This window comes from Ursus maritimus, unplaced genomic scaffold (genome assembly GCF_017311325.1).
Source record: "Ursus maritimus isolate PB19 unplaced genomic scaffold, ASM1731132v1 scaffold_35, whole genome shotgun sequence".
Taxonomy (NCBI): Eukaryota; Metazoa; Chordata; class Mammalia; order Carnivora; family Ursidae; genus Ursus; species Ursus maritimus.
In genome coordinates this window covers 8,393,098-8,406,325 of record NW_024426119.1, presented here as the reverse complement: position 1 = coordinate 8,406,325, position 13,228 = coordinate 8,393,098, and the positions used below count along the sequence as shown (strand labels likewise).

The following is a 13,228-nucleotide window of genomic DNA, read 5'->3' as shown; positions in this document are numbered from 1 at the left end:
TAAAATCAACCATTTGTAATGGTTTTGAAAGCTCTTTAAACATATAAGAGTGAATCTTACGGAGAGCAGGGTGCTTTTTGTCGATGACATCTCTTGACCAACCACCACCTTCCCAGACCAGAAACAAGCCCTGTGAAGGAAGAGGCCACTGTTCAGATAACAGTGAAGCTGCAGACAAGGTCACCTAGGACATGGGGTTCCCGGGTGCTGTTCTGACATTAACAGAAAAGCTGGGTCCAGGCCAAGAAGAGACTCAGGGCTAGAGGGATCTCTGTCTTTGTTTAATTCCTTCCCTCTGCCCACATATAAGTTAAGAGAAGCAGGGGAAATAAATCTGTAGCCAGCATCGTAATTATGGGAATGACGGTGGCAGAGTGGAAAGAGTCCAAGATTTAGAATCAGCAAGGCTGCATTCTAACGTTGGCCTCACCACCCATGACCCAGCATGCACTTTGTGCTGGTTACTGTTCGAACCACTTTAAATTGCATTAACTCGTGTAATCTTCACAGTAACTCTTTGAGGTAGCTACGATTATAATTCTCTCCACTCCACAGATGGGGAAACTGATGTGAAGAGCAGTTAGATAACTCGCTCAAGATTACACAGCTCGTGAGTGGCAGAGTCTGGTTTTGAACAGGAAGATCTGGGTCCAGAATCCTCACTCTTTTTTTTTCTTTTAAGATTTTATTTATGTATTTGAGAGAGGAGAGAGAATATGAGCCAGGGGAGGGGCAGAGGGAGAGGGAGAAGCAGACTCCCCTCTAAGCAGGGAGCCTGAGGCAGGGCTCAATCCCAGGACCCCAGGATCATGACCCGAGCTGAAGGCAGATGCTTAACTGACTGAGCCACCCAGGTGTTCCCAGCATCCTCACTCTTAAGCAACATGCTATACTAGGCACACGGTGGCCACTGTGACTATGAATAATAATGTCCACCCCTTTCCTCCAAGCTCCACTCCCGGTGAGTTAGGGTCTCCCACAATCTGTCCACCATCTCTCTGGCCAGGGTCCAATGTTGATTGGACTAGGACTGGCTCAGTTCTATCCCCATGCATGTCTCTCTCTCCAGGACCATGGCGACCTTATACCGTGACCCCGACTGGTCCTCCAAAAACCTGGAGCCCGCCATATTTGAGGCACGGAGGCATGTGGTCAAGGACAAGATGCCTGCCCTGTTCCCAGACCAGCTGTCCAAATTCCAGGAGGAGCTTCGGCAGCGCAGCCAGGAAGGCTACAAGGTCACCTTTACAGATTTCTGGGGCCTGCTGATTGAGGCCTGTCTGGGGGATGAGGTAGGTGCTCAGCTTCTTCTGAGGTCCAGCCTGCCCTGGCTGTTGACCAGCTATCTCTCTTCATGGGGTGGGGGTGGGGGGGATCTGGACTGACTTCTCAGCAGAAGGAAGTTAGCTTAGACCTGCAGATTCATCTGTGGACTGTAGGAAGCATGAGGTGCCCAAGCGCATGATGGAGGAAGATGGTGAAATTGTCTTCCCACATCCCCTTAGTGTATGACTGAGACCCTTGTGGGGATGGCTTAGGTGCAGTCCTGCAGAGTGGCAGCATGCCCTCTGAGAGCCATGCCAAGACACCACGAGAGAACACGGGGAGGGAGCTGGAGGAGCCTGGAGAGGCATCAGACCCTGATACAAGTCTGACCCCAGGTGGAGAAGAGAGGGAAGAAAGGCTGGGTGGAAGCATCCTAGACTGCTGGTCTAGAAGGTTCAGCAAGGCCCTTGGAAAGTCCTCTAGACAAGCTGTCTGTCAGAGGGGTTTGGTGCCCTCCATGGGCATGAATGCGCCTGCCTCAGGATCCCTGCTGCTCTCAGTCATGTGCTGGGAGCAGCCGCATGGGAAGTGTGACCCCAGCACAAACCCAGCCATGGATTTCAGAGTCAATTATACTCCTTGTAGCTGAAGGTCTGTAGGGCTCCTTCTCATGGCCGCCTCACAGAGGATGGGCCCCAGGAGGTTCCTTCCTGCTCTGAGATCCAACAGTCTGAGCCCTGTGTGCCCAAGAAGAGAAGCAGTCTGTGTTGGGGGCTTCAGCTGCTGGGGGTGCCTGGGGGATGTGGTGGAGCGGTGGCATCAAGGGGGATACTGTGGTCCCGAGCTCAGCGAACACCCAGACCCTTCAGCTGCACAGGCCACAGGGAGGAGCCAACTGCGGCTGTCACTTGGCCCCAAAGCAGAGCTTCCCACTTAATTTCTCTCCAGACCCACAGTTCTCTGCCCCACTCCCAAAAGTATCTAAGGAGTTCTGAATTCCAAACAGAACTCGCCAGGAGATGGAAGGATAACAAATTATTTTCTAGGAGGTCCCTAGATGAAGGTCATCCCTAAAATGAAGGATGACCTAAACCTCATCTTCAAAGGGCATTTGTTCCTTCATTTTTTTTCTTTCAAAAAAATTAAGTAGCTCCTGCATGTCAGAAACTGTGCTAGGCAATGGGGCTTCCGAACTGAGGCGCTCACAGCTTCTGACGGATCCCACCCACCCTCCCCCTCTTGATAACCCACCATCTAACCTGTGCTTATGATGAAGCAGGGCAGGCAGAGACGGAGGGCGTTGGCCTTTGGATTCAGGCAGCATGGGGTTTAAATGCGGGTCCTGCTCTGTGCTATTCCTTCAATGGGAACTACATCAATGAGTGGTAGTTAATATTTCTAACAATACTCAGTGCCGCGGATGATGAGGAGGAAAGCACCCCGGCTTTTGACAACACACACCTGAGTGGTGCCTAGGATTTGGAATGAGGAGGAGCCAAAGTTCCCAGGAAAGCAAATGTAGGATTGAAATTAGGAGGTCTCTGATGTTCACTCTGGCCAAGGCAGGAGCGTCTTTCCCTTGGGCCCCCTTGACAATGAGTATGGACTGTGTTCTTCCCCGAGTCTATAGTTTACTTCCAGGACAGTCAGCTCTGCGGTGCCCAGATCTCTGGGCTGTTATGACAGGTACCTGCTTGCCTTTCAAGGGAGGCCCAAGAGTTGTTTGTCCCACATGTGTATTTTGTAGCCCACACAGGGTCAGGGGCCTTCGCACACTTGAATAACCACGGATGGGCATCCAGCAGGCAGCTTAGAGCCTAGGGTCAGAGCATAGGCCTCTAACCCCCCAACTGGCCTGTCTATACTGGCTGATTCATTTCAGGAGGTGGCCAGTGGCCCTGGCTGATCTGCAGGCTCCCCTCCAATTTAGCAGCACCGTGCTCTGGGGACTTAGAGGGACCTTGGCTGCCAGCTGTGCACCGTTTCCAAGCCTTTTGTTTAAAATTTTTTTAAAGCAGCTTTTTTCCCCCTCCCAAACAAATTTTATGAGGAAGCCCAACATGCAAAGCAGATAAGAAAAATGGACCTGCTCCAGTGTACGTGGGGTGGAAGATGATGGGGATGAAGAGGGACAATGGTGCCCTTTTCCACCCCTACCTTTTCTTTCTTTGGTCCTTGAGACATAAGGAGAATCCTGGGACTCTGAGGGACAACCCTAAACTATAGATTCGGTCCCACTCCCGTCCATACGTCTGGGATGGTGGATAGCCCAGGGACGAGCAAACATTCTATGGGTACATTTTAAGAGCAGGTTTGAGTGGTGTCAGCTGGGACCTACACAGCGGCCGGGTGGGCTCAGGAGCCAGGAACAGCCTGCTGGTGTTCCAGACCGTCCCCCCTATTCTGCATTGCCTCCAGCCTGCCTCTTCTCCTTCATCATTTCATTTTCCCACAGAGAAATGAATCCAAACTGTCAGATCAGCGTGCTGCTTTGTGCCAGGGCCAGAACCCCCTGCCCGTCTACCTCACCATCAATGTCAAGGATGATGTAAGCAACCAGGATTTCAGAGGTAACACCGGTGGCTAGAAACTTATAAGGGTGTCCCTTCTCAGCAGGCAAAGGTACCCAGCGCCCCAGCACACACAACCCACCACATACCTTTGCCACCCCTTCTGTGTGGCTGGGTCAGGCTGGTGGGGGCTTGTGGCTTTTCTAGCAGCAGAGGTTTGACGGGACAGGGGTACTTAAGGTGCCCAGAGTGTGGGACCCTAGAAACCTGCCCTGCTTCGAGGTCGGTTGTGGCCTCTATTTATCCCGTTTGGTGGAGCAGATGAGCCATGCAGGTTGCAAAGCTGGTTTGCCCGGCCCGCAGAAGCCAGTCGTGAGCGCCCCCATGTGCCTTGTGGGGGAACTGCGGCCTCCTTGTCTCAGGCCCCTCAAGGCCCAGGATCTGTAGGAGCCCTGAGGAGGGAGGGCAGGGCTGCCCAGGTCTGAGACTGACACCCCGCCCTGCTGCCTCTTGTGCAGAGTGGTGCGAGTTCTCCCCCTACGAGGTGGGCCTGCAGAAGTACGGGGCCTTCATCCCCACCGAGCTCTTCGGCTCCGAGTTCTTCATGGGGCGGCTGATGAAGAGGATCCCAGAGTCGCGAATGTGCTACATGCTAGGTGACTCCTGGCCCTGGAGGCCTGTGGGCACCTCACCCCATCCTGGGCAGTCCCCCCCCCCTCCTTTGAATTAGAGGAGTGACAGGGAGGCCTGCTCCATTCCCCCAGGATCTTGTCCTAGGTGCAGGTGCTGGTTTGGGTTATCCCTTGAGCATGGGACCCTCCTGCATTTGCCAGCACGCCCTCATTGGTCATGGGGGTCCCGCTGCCCTGTGGGGGGAGGGAAACCGAAGTCCGTCTCACCCCCTGAGCAGCCTGACCAGGAGGCAACATCAAGGCCAAGGGAGAAGCAGTGCACGTTCGGGCGGCTGGGGGCTCTGGGGCAGAGCTGCTCACACTGGTCCTGCTCCCTAGGCTTGTGGAGCAGTATCTTCTCACTAAACTTGCTTGATGCCTGGAATCTGTCCCAAAGCTCGGAGGAGTTTTTCCACAGGTGGACGAGGGAGAGAGTGCATGATATCGGTGGGTGACCCCACAGCTTCCCCTCTTGGTTGGGTGATGCAGGGGAGGGGTGGGTCACAAACCAAGGCCCAGTCTACCTGCCACATGTTTCAACGTCATGTCTGTGGTTCAGAGATGAGAAAGCAGTTAAGGTGAGGTCGTCCCTGCCTGGAGGGGAGGGTGATCGAGGCTCCGTCACAAGCTCCAGGGGCCAGCTTGGGCCTGACTGGGGGTGGGGGAGGGGCCGGCAGAGTGGCACAGTGCCCAGAGAGCTAAGGGGGTAGGGATCCACGAGTACAGTTACAGCTGGCTCTTCTAGGTTCCCTATCCTCTCTACCCACCCCCCTTACCTGTCCTCTCACCTCTTCACCACCCTGTCCCTGGTCTCTCACCTGGGTCCTCCCGGCTCCAAGGCCAGGGCCTTAACAACCAGGCAAGGAAGGTGTAAACCTCACTTACAGTGGCTGACCCCTGGGTGCCGGGTAACATGCAGGCTTCGCCTGGGCCATCTGGGGACCCCAGCTCTTGTGACCCGCCTTGCATCCCCCTGTCCCCTGCAGAAGATGAGCCCCTCCTGCCTGAAATCCCCAAATGTGATGCCAACGTCTTGGACACTGCGGTGGTGATCCCGGGGTCGTGGCTGTCCAATACTTTCCGCAGCATCCTCACGCACCGGGCCTTCGTGTCCCAGTTCCACAACTTCCTGTTGGGGCTGCAGCTGCACACCGACTACCTCCAGAACAGCCAGTTCTCCATGTGGAGAGGTAACCCTCCCTGGCAGCCTGCCCCTGCCTGGATAAAGGGAAAGTGCCTGTTGAAGCTGCCGTGGGGGAAGGATGACCATGTCCGTTGGGGGCGGGGGGCAGACTCTCCTCGTGGTGTATTCCATGTTTGGTGAGGTTCTGAACGTAGCTGGAGCAGTGTTGGTATGTAGTTACTTGAATCTGTACTATAATCCTAGCAGGTAGAAGTTAGGACCCTGTTGGGGAAACGTGGGCCCTGACTTTCTTTCGTTGTGCTCTGGGGGCACCTTTTAATGTGAATGGTGCCCCCGAGAGTTGGGCAGGGATGGTCCAGCTCAAGAACCCCCAAATGGTAAGTGGCAGAGCCAGGTCTTAAACTGTGGTCATGCGGCCTCAGTTCGGTGCCCCTCCCCACCCCACTAAGGCTCGAAGATTGACCTGCCCCCATCTTTGGTATTCTCCTTGGCCACAGCCTGCAAGTGGCTGCTTTGGCCTGGCCTAATGATCCTCATTCTCACTGTCTGGGGCAGAAACAGCAGCTGGCTCTGGGCCCAGGTTGTGCACGAATTTACAGGACAGTCTTATACCGCTGCGACCCCCTGAGCTCTGTGGCCGAGTCAGAGTGGGTTTCTACGTGTGTTCCATGAAAGGCTTGCTACAACCCCAAGATAATGCTATTCTGCACCAGCTCACCCCAAGGGGCACTGGGACTCCCCGGGGGAGCGCCCAAGGCCCAGGCCCAGGTGAAGGAGCTCCAGGCAGGACATTCCATCCACACCAGCTGCCTGTGACCACCCGCTGAGATCAGGGCACCAGGGCGTGATGGTAACTGGAAATCCTGGCTTTCAGACACGGTGCTAGATGGTTTCCCGAACCAGCTGACAGAGTCCGTGAACCACTTGTGCCTGTTGGACACTGCGTTCTTCGTCAACTCCAGCTACCCGCCCCTCCTTAGGCCCGAGAGAAAAGTCGACCTCATCATTCACCTCAATTACTGCGCTGGGTCCCAGACAAAGGCAAGTGTGACAAAGGAAGGCTCCTGCCTGAGCCGGGCCACTGACTGAGCCTGCACGGAACTGGGAACTGGGAGAACACGCACTCCCCGCAGGCCCCAAGACTTAGCATCAGAGCAACTCAAGCTGCACTACCTGATGTGAGGTCAGCCGTCCAAACCTCAGGGGGGGGGGCCAGCTGGCCCTCACATGCAGTGTGGGCTTTAAAGAGGCCATGGAGCGAATTCCAGTTTTATTTCAGCAATTATATTATCTGAGCATTTGCTGTGTTTGGCAATTCATCAGCTGCAAAAAAAAAAAAAAAGGAGTTTTTTAAAAATAACCTTAATGGAGTCCAGTCAGTTCTAAAGTTTTGTACCACTTCAAGAGCTTATAATGTCCTATTTTCAAAATAATAACATTGTCCTTTTCCCTAGGAAATATGACCCCTCCATGTGATTATATTAAAAGCCAGGACCAGAGGTTTTTATTTATTTTTCTCTATTTACCTTTGAAAAGTTCTGGCCTTTTAGGGGAAAGAAACTGGTTTTTGGTGTCCTTTAATACAGTCCTATCCTGAAGCCCAGGAAAGAGGATAAGTATGACACCAATGATAAGGGCGCAAGTTTACAAATGAGTGATAACGTGCTTCCCTACACGTGCTCTCACTTGATCTTTACACCAGCTCTTTGAGGTGGATGGCACAACTGCTCTTGTTCCCATGTTACAGGTTAGGAAACTGAGGCACAGAGAGGGAAAGTGGCTTGCTCAAGATCGCACAGCTAGTGAGCTTGGAACGAGGGCGGAAGTAGGGGATTCTGACACTCAGTCCACTGCTTTTTCTGTTCTGTCATGTTTATAAAGATGACCTTTCAGAGTCCTTTCCAGCCTTGTGGCCCTTTGTCGGTTCCAAAGGCCGCGCACAACCGACAGGAGACTGGCCAGACATGGCCAGACGTGGCATAGCTCCAGTCACGCTCAGGCTGCCACCCACACCTACCCAGGTCTGTGTTTGGGTGAAGCACCATTGAAAGGGCTCCTGTCCACCTTCAGAAGGAGCTTGCAGTTGGACGCACACCAACCTACTGCCTCAGGTCCTTCATTCTAAAAATAGCACCAGGAGGCAAAGTAGTTGGAGACCTGAGTGGTTGGCTGCGGAAATCAGGAAGCTGGGTCTAAGAACTCCATGTCGCTTACCCACCCCCACCCCTCCTAATCCTCCAATATGTCCTGTGCTATTCCAGCCAATGAAACAAACATGTGAGTACTGCACCGTGCAGAACATCCCCTTCCCCAAATACGAGCTGCAAGAGGACGAGGACAGCCTCAAGGAGTGCTACTTGATGGAGAACCCCCAGGAGCCTGATGCCCCCATCGTGCTTTTCTTCCCACTCATCAACGACACCTTCCAGAAGTACAAGGCCCCAGGTAAGCCACCTCCAAGCTCGGTTCCCACCACCCGCTGGCCTTGGGCTGAAAGCTCCTATCTTTAGACTTGTACAGTCTTCTGACTTTACTAACAGGGAAGCCCAGCTTAGCTCTAGTCTGAACCAACCTTGGCTTGGGGAAGAAAGCAAAGCCCCCCAGCCCTGCAGGAGCCAGCAATGTCATCCTCTACTCTTTCTGTCATTCAACATTTATTGACGTCCCACTAGGTGCCTGGCACTGTGTCCTGCTAGGGCGGCCCTAAGATGGGCAAGCTGCATCCCTCCCCTGAGAAGCTTGGAGGTGTGCGCGTGCGTGCGTGTGTGTGTGCGTATTCGTACGGCTGTGTGTGCCCCCGTGTGCTGGGATGGGCCATGGGGAGAGATACAGACACAAGTCATTACAACCCTCTGTGTATAGCAAGTCCTTCTGCTGCCTCCAGGTGTGGAGCGAAGCCCCGAGGAGCTGGAACAGGGCCACGTGGACATTTATGGCCCCAAAACTCCATACGCTACCAAGGAGCTGACATACACAGAGGCTGCCTTTGACAAGCTGGTGAAGCTCTCTGAGTACAACATCCTGAATAACAAGGACAAGCTCCTTCAGGCCTTGAGACTGGCGGTGGAGAAGAAACGTCTGAAGAGCCAGTGTCCCTCCTAAGTCCCGGCAAGCCACACCGATCCTGTGTCTGCTTCTATGGCCAGCGGCACCGAGCCCATCGGGGCTGACCAGCCTGCACAGCCAGCTCTGCTCTCCGGCAAGGGGGACAGGCAGGCTGACCTGGGCTTTCTAACGAAAAATGAAAAATTTAAAAAGTTGAGGGAGATAGAGAGAAAGAGACAAAAGAACATAACATGAGCATATGTTGGGATTTTAGACCCACAGGAATTTTTTTATACCTTTCCCTGAAGGGAGGGGTGTCCAGTAGCCACAGGGTCCCGCACATGCCCAAAGTGTGAAGAATAAAAGTGTGGCCTGCGGAAGAGACAGGTTCCCCAGAAACCTCAGCCTGTGAGCTGGAGCTCCAAGCCCCCTCGACTCGACTCCTCTCGGCCTCCTGGCATAGCAGGCCTCCAGGAATAAATAAGAGGAGGACCTGAGGAGTACTCTGGGTTCACTGGGAAAACGCCTTTTTAAATTTAAGGCAGTCATGATTTTTATAGGCTATTATATTTTGTGGTTTTCATTGTTTTGAATCAGGGTATTCATAGATAGTGTGATGCCAGAAGATCTAGACCGAGCAGTAGACCGAGCCCTGGTCTCGTCAGCAACAAAGCCAAACAGGTGACTGACGGGTCTCAGCAGCCCCTCTCTAGGCGCTCAGAGCCCCAGGACCGGTGAGCCCTGGGATCTCAACCAGGCAGCCTCACGTGAGTACCCAGCGCCAGTGAAATGCCAGGCAGAGCTCGCGTCTGCTGCTCACATTCACCGAACAAGGATCCGGGGCGCAGCTCAGGGACGTCTGAGCAGGTAGACGCAGTCAGGCATCGGGCCAGCGCTCGCCGACCAGCCTGTTCCAGGAGCACTCCTCCATTCTCTTCCCACCTTCCTCCCCAGTTTCCAGATGGGATTATTTATTTCTAAATGGGATTCGTCTTATTTTTCATGTAAACACCGTGGCCAGCACATCCCCAGCCCTTGGAGAGTCGCCCCGAGAGAACAAAACAAAGAAGAATCAATCCTTAAAGGAGTAGGTTAGCCCTGAGGAAGAAGGCCATCCATCCTTGCCAAGGGTTGGCAGACAAATCACTGGGAAAGCCCTGGGCCACAGAGAAGCCCATCAATCCAGGCCTCCCATCAGGCTAGGAACTCGACTAAAGAAATACGTAACCTGAGCCATGGAGATGCCCAGGCCGATGGAAGGTGCGACCAGAAAGGCGTGTGGTCCGCATGAAGCCCAGCACACCTGGAAGACTTGGCCCTCTTTCCTGGCCTCTATGCTCCCGAAGCAATCCTTGGGTGGTTAGGAGATGATGAGTGGTGACAAGCAATGAAAGTTCAGAAAAATCGGCTTCCAAAATCCATCCTTGCTACTCAAAGTGTGGTGGGGGAACTGGTTAGAAATGCAGAAGCCTGGGCACCAGCCCAGGTCTGCTGGATCAGAATCTGCATTTTAAGGAGATTCCCACCTCCTCTCTGCGGCACCCCGCACCCCATCCCCATGAGGCTACACATAGTAAATTTGAGTGGTGTGGATTGATGCCATACTCTCCTATAAGCTTGGAAAGCAGGAATCCATCAACTCCCCTAAGCCCCTGGTAAACAGGGCTCCTGGACCTGCAAAACTGGTCCCCACCCAGATAACGCTGAACTGGGACGCCACCCGTCCCCTCCGCCAGGGCAGCCAGCAGCCACCACTTTGACATCTTTTCTCTCCGTCGACAACAAACAGGCTCTCCTTAAATCAGAGTGAGCCACGCTGTAAGACCTGTTTGCTGTACAGTGAAGACAGCCCTGCCTTGAATTCGTCAAAGTGTGTACAATGAGGCTTATAAAATCATTATATTATTTGAGCGCAGAATAAAATGGCCATGTGGGTAAATGCTGTTGACTCATCTTCATTCATTATCTGATGCTGCAAAACCAGCCTACCTCCTGCCCTCACCCCTGCCTAGGCTTCTCACCCACCACTGTGTTCTCTCCCCACGTCCCCGTGAAAACACTTCTCCCCAAGGTCACTAATGTCCTGACTGCCAGATACACTGAGCCAAATGGCACCAGCCCTTTCCAGGCCTTATCTTACTTGATTGTTCTCAATATTTGGCACTGCAGACCACTCCTCCTTCCTGAAACCCTCCCTTCCCACGACTTCCTTGCCAACAGCAGTTCAACTCAGTTCCGCCTGCAAATATTTCTTGCCTTCTCGCTACATGCCAGTCACTGTGGTAGGCACTGGGAAAATAAAAATGATTAACAATTGACCCCACACTTCAAGGAGCTTCCTTCTGGTCCCACGTAGAAGGGCTTCATCAAAACAGCCTTGCAAAACAAAGGGAAAGTTCCATATTAGCTGTGTACACATGGGGAACACATTAGGGGCTGCCAACTAGGCTTCCCTCTAGAGGGAAGGGGCCAGGTTTGCTGGACACCATCCTTCCTGGATTCCTTCCCACTTTCCAGCCCTTCCTGCAGTCTCACCTCCCCTGCCCTCCATTAAATGCTGGTGTTCCCTGAGGTTCTCTGCTCTGCTCTCCTCTCTTCTCACTCCATACTCTCCTTAGGCAATCTCCTCTACACCCAGAACTTCAACTACCACTTCTATCTTGAAAATTCTCAAACCTTTAGCTCTAGCCAAACCAGTTCCTAAGTTCTTGATTCATCTATTCAAATTCTCTACCAGTTAACGTTACTTTTCGTTAAATAATCAAAAAGATCCAAAAACTTTTGATCTTTTGATTCTTAAGAGTGTCTTAAAGAAGATAGAAGAAATTGATTCCTCTATTTCTTAGCAGATACCTAGGCTCCTTTCAGCTCTTGCTTCTGCCATCCTCAAGTTTGCCTTCTGGTTCAATATGGCTGCTGGAGCTCCACCCATTTTGTCCACATGCCAGGTAGCAGGGAGGATAAAGGGATCTGAACTCCTGCGGACCATGAGCACACCAAACTAGCCCTGGTCTGCCTACCTCTGAACTTCTTTTCTGGGACAAAAAAGTAAACTTTTACCTTAAGATAATGAGAATTACCAGTTGTCCCAATTATCTATTGATGAGCAAACAAACAAACAAAAACCCAAATGTAACGGCATAAAAGAACCACCGCAGCTTCTTTGGGTCAGGAATTTAGAAAGGGCACAACAAAGACAACTCTTATTCATGTGTGGGCCTCCGCTGAAATGACCTGAACTGCCAGGGGAGGGCTCAGATGGCTGCGGTCTGGAATAGCCGGAGCTGAAGGATCTACCTCTGAGATGGCTCTTTCGTTCACATGTGCGGTGCCTGGGTGAGAGAGGCCGGGAGGGCTGAAGGACAGGCTCAGTTTGATTGACTGTCAGCACCTTCACATGGCCTCCCCAGCATGGTGGTTTCAAGATCATCAATCTTCTTAAATGGCAGCTCAGGGCTCCAAGAGTGAGTGTTACACAGTGACAGGTGCATGGTGTATTATGATCTAGTGTCAGGAGTCACAGGACATCACTTCCACAGTACGCAGTTGGCAGAAGCACGCACAAGCCAGCCTGGATTCAAGTGGAGCGGACCAAGATCCCATCTCTCCATAGTAGGCATTTCGAAAAATACGTGTGGCTCTATTTTAAATCTCAGCCTGCAGTAATTGCCTCTTTAATGCTGACCCTCCCTCTCTTCCACCAAGGGAATGTCACATTTTGGGTTCTCTTACTGCAGATTCCATTTCTAGGAACAAATTCAGTGTTAGTTAGGAATTACGTTCATCTCTGACTAGCAGAGACCTAACAAATGGCGGCTTCAATACATTCATGTGAAAGAAGCCCCCAGGGAGGCCGTCCGAGGCAGGCCCGGCATGTCCAGGGTTCTGCTCCTCCCAGCTCCGATTTACCATTCCATGTGTAGTCCTTGGCCTCATGGTCCAAGATGGGCCCTGAAGCTCCAGCCATCATAGCCCTATCCCACACAACAGGAGAGAGGAAGGGGAGAGCAAGATTGAACTCTTTTCTTTCTAAGGGAGACTTCCAGCAACTCCCACACATTGGTCTCAGCACTTGGTCTTATGCACACTTAATTGCACAGAGACTGGGAAATTTTGTTTTTACCTGGGTGGCAATGTGCCTGGCTAAAAATGAGAGTTCTGTTGCTGAAAAACGGACCATGTATAGGCAACTGGCTGTCTTACTGCAAGTACCGACTATAAGCTACATCGCCCAGTGGCAGCAGTGACCTGGGTAAGTGGCCACAGAGAAAGGAGAGGTGTGTCTGAGAATGAAGAGGGCTCTTTCCAGGCCGAAGTGCCTCCTCTAATCTCTTTAGCATGCGTCTCTCAGGCCTTTAACTACTCTGGGAATGAAAGTTCCAGAGTAAGACAAGGCACTTGGTATGCACATAGAGCCCACCGCTGCACATAATCTACAGCAAACCTTGTGAGGGGCGCCTGGGGGCGCGGTCAGTGCGGTGTCCCACTCTTGACTTCGGCTCAGGTCATGATCTCAGGGTCGTGAGATGGAGCCCCATGTTGGACTCTGGGCTGGGTGTGGAACCTGCTTAAGATTCTCTCTCTCCCTCTGC

At 52.6% G+C, this 13,228-nt stretch overlaps 1 protein-coding gene across 1 annotated transcript in view; it reads left to right on the top strand.

Annotated features, from left to right (window-relative positions):
- The window catches only part of PLA2G4E (phospholipase A2 group IVE), a 58,846-nt gene extending 48,288 nt beyond the window's left edge, over positions 1–10,558 (top strand). Inside the window, exons 13-20 of the mRNA XM_008702220.2 lie at positions 1,070–1,292; positions 3,722–3,836; positions 4,295–4,432; positions 4,787–4,894; positions 5,434–5,637; positions 6,466–6,632; positions 7,853–8,036; positions 8,476–10,558. Coding sequence (XP_008700442.2) covers positions 1,070–1,292; positions 3,722–3,836; positions 4,295–4,432; positions 4,787–4,894; positions 5,434–5,637; positions 6,466–6,632; positions 7,853–8,036; positions 8,476–8,693 — 1,357 coding nt within the window. The 3' untranslated portion in view covers positions 8,694–10,558. The remainder of the gene's footprint in view (positions 1–1,069; positions 1,293–3,721; positions 3,837–4,294; positions 4,433–4,786; positions 4,895–5,433; positions 5,638–6,465; positions 6,633–7,852; positions 8,037–8,475) is intronic.
- The last annotated feature ends 2,670 nt before the right edge of the window (positions 10,559–13,228 follow it).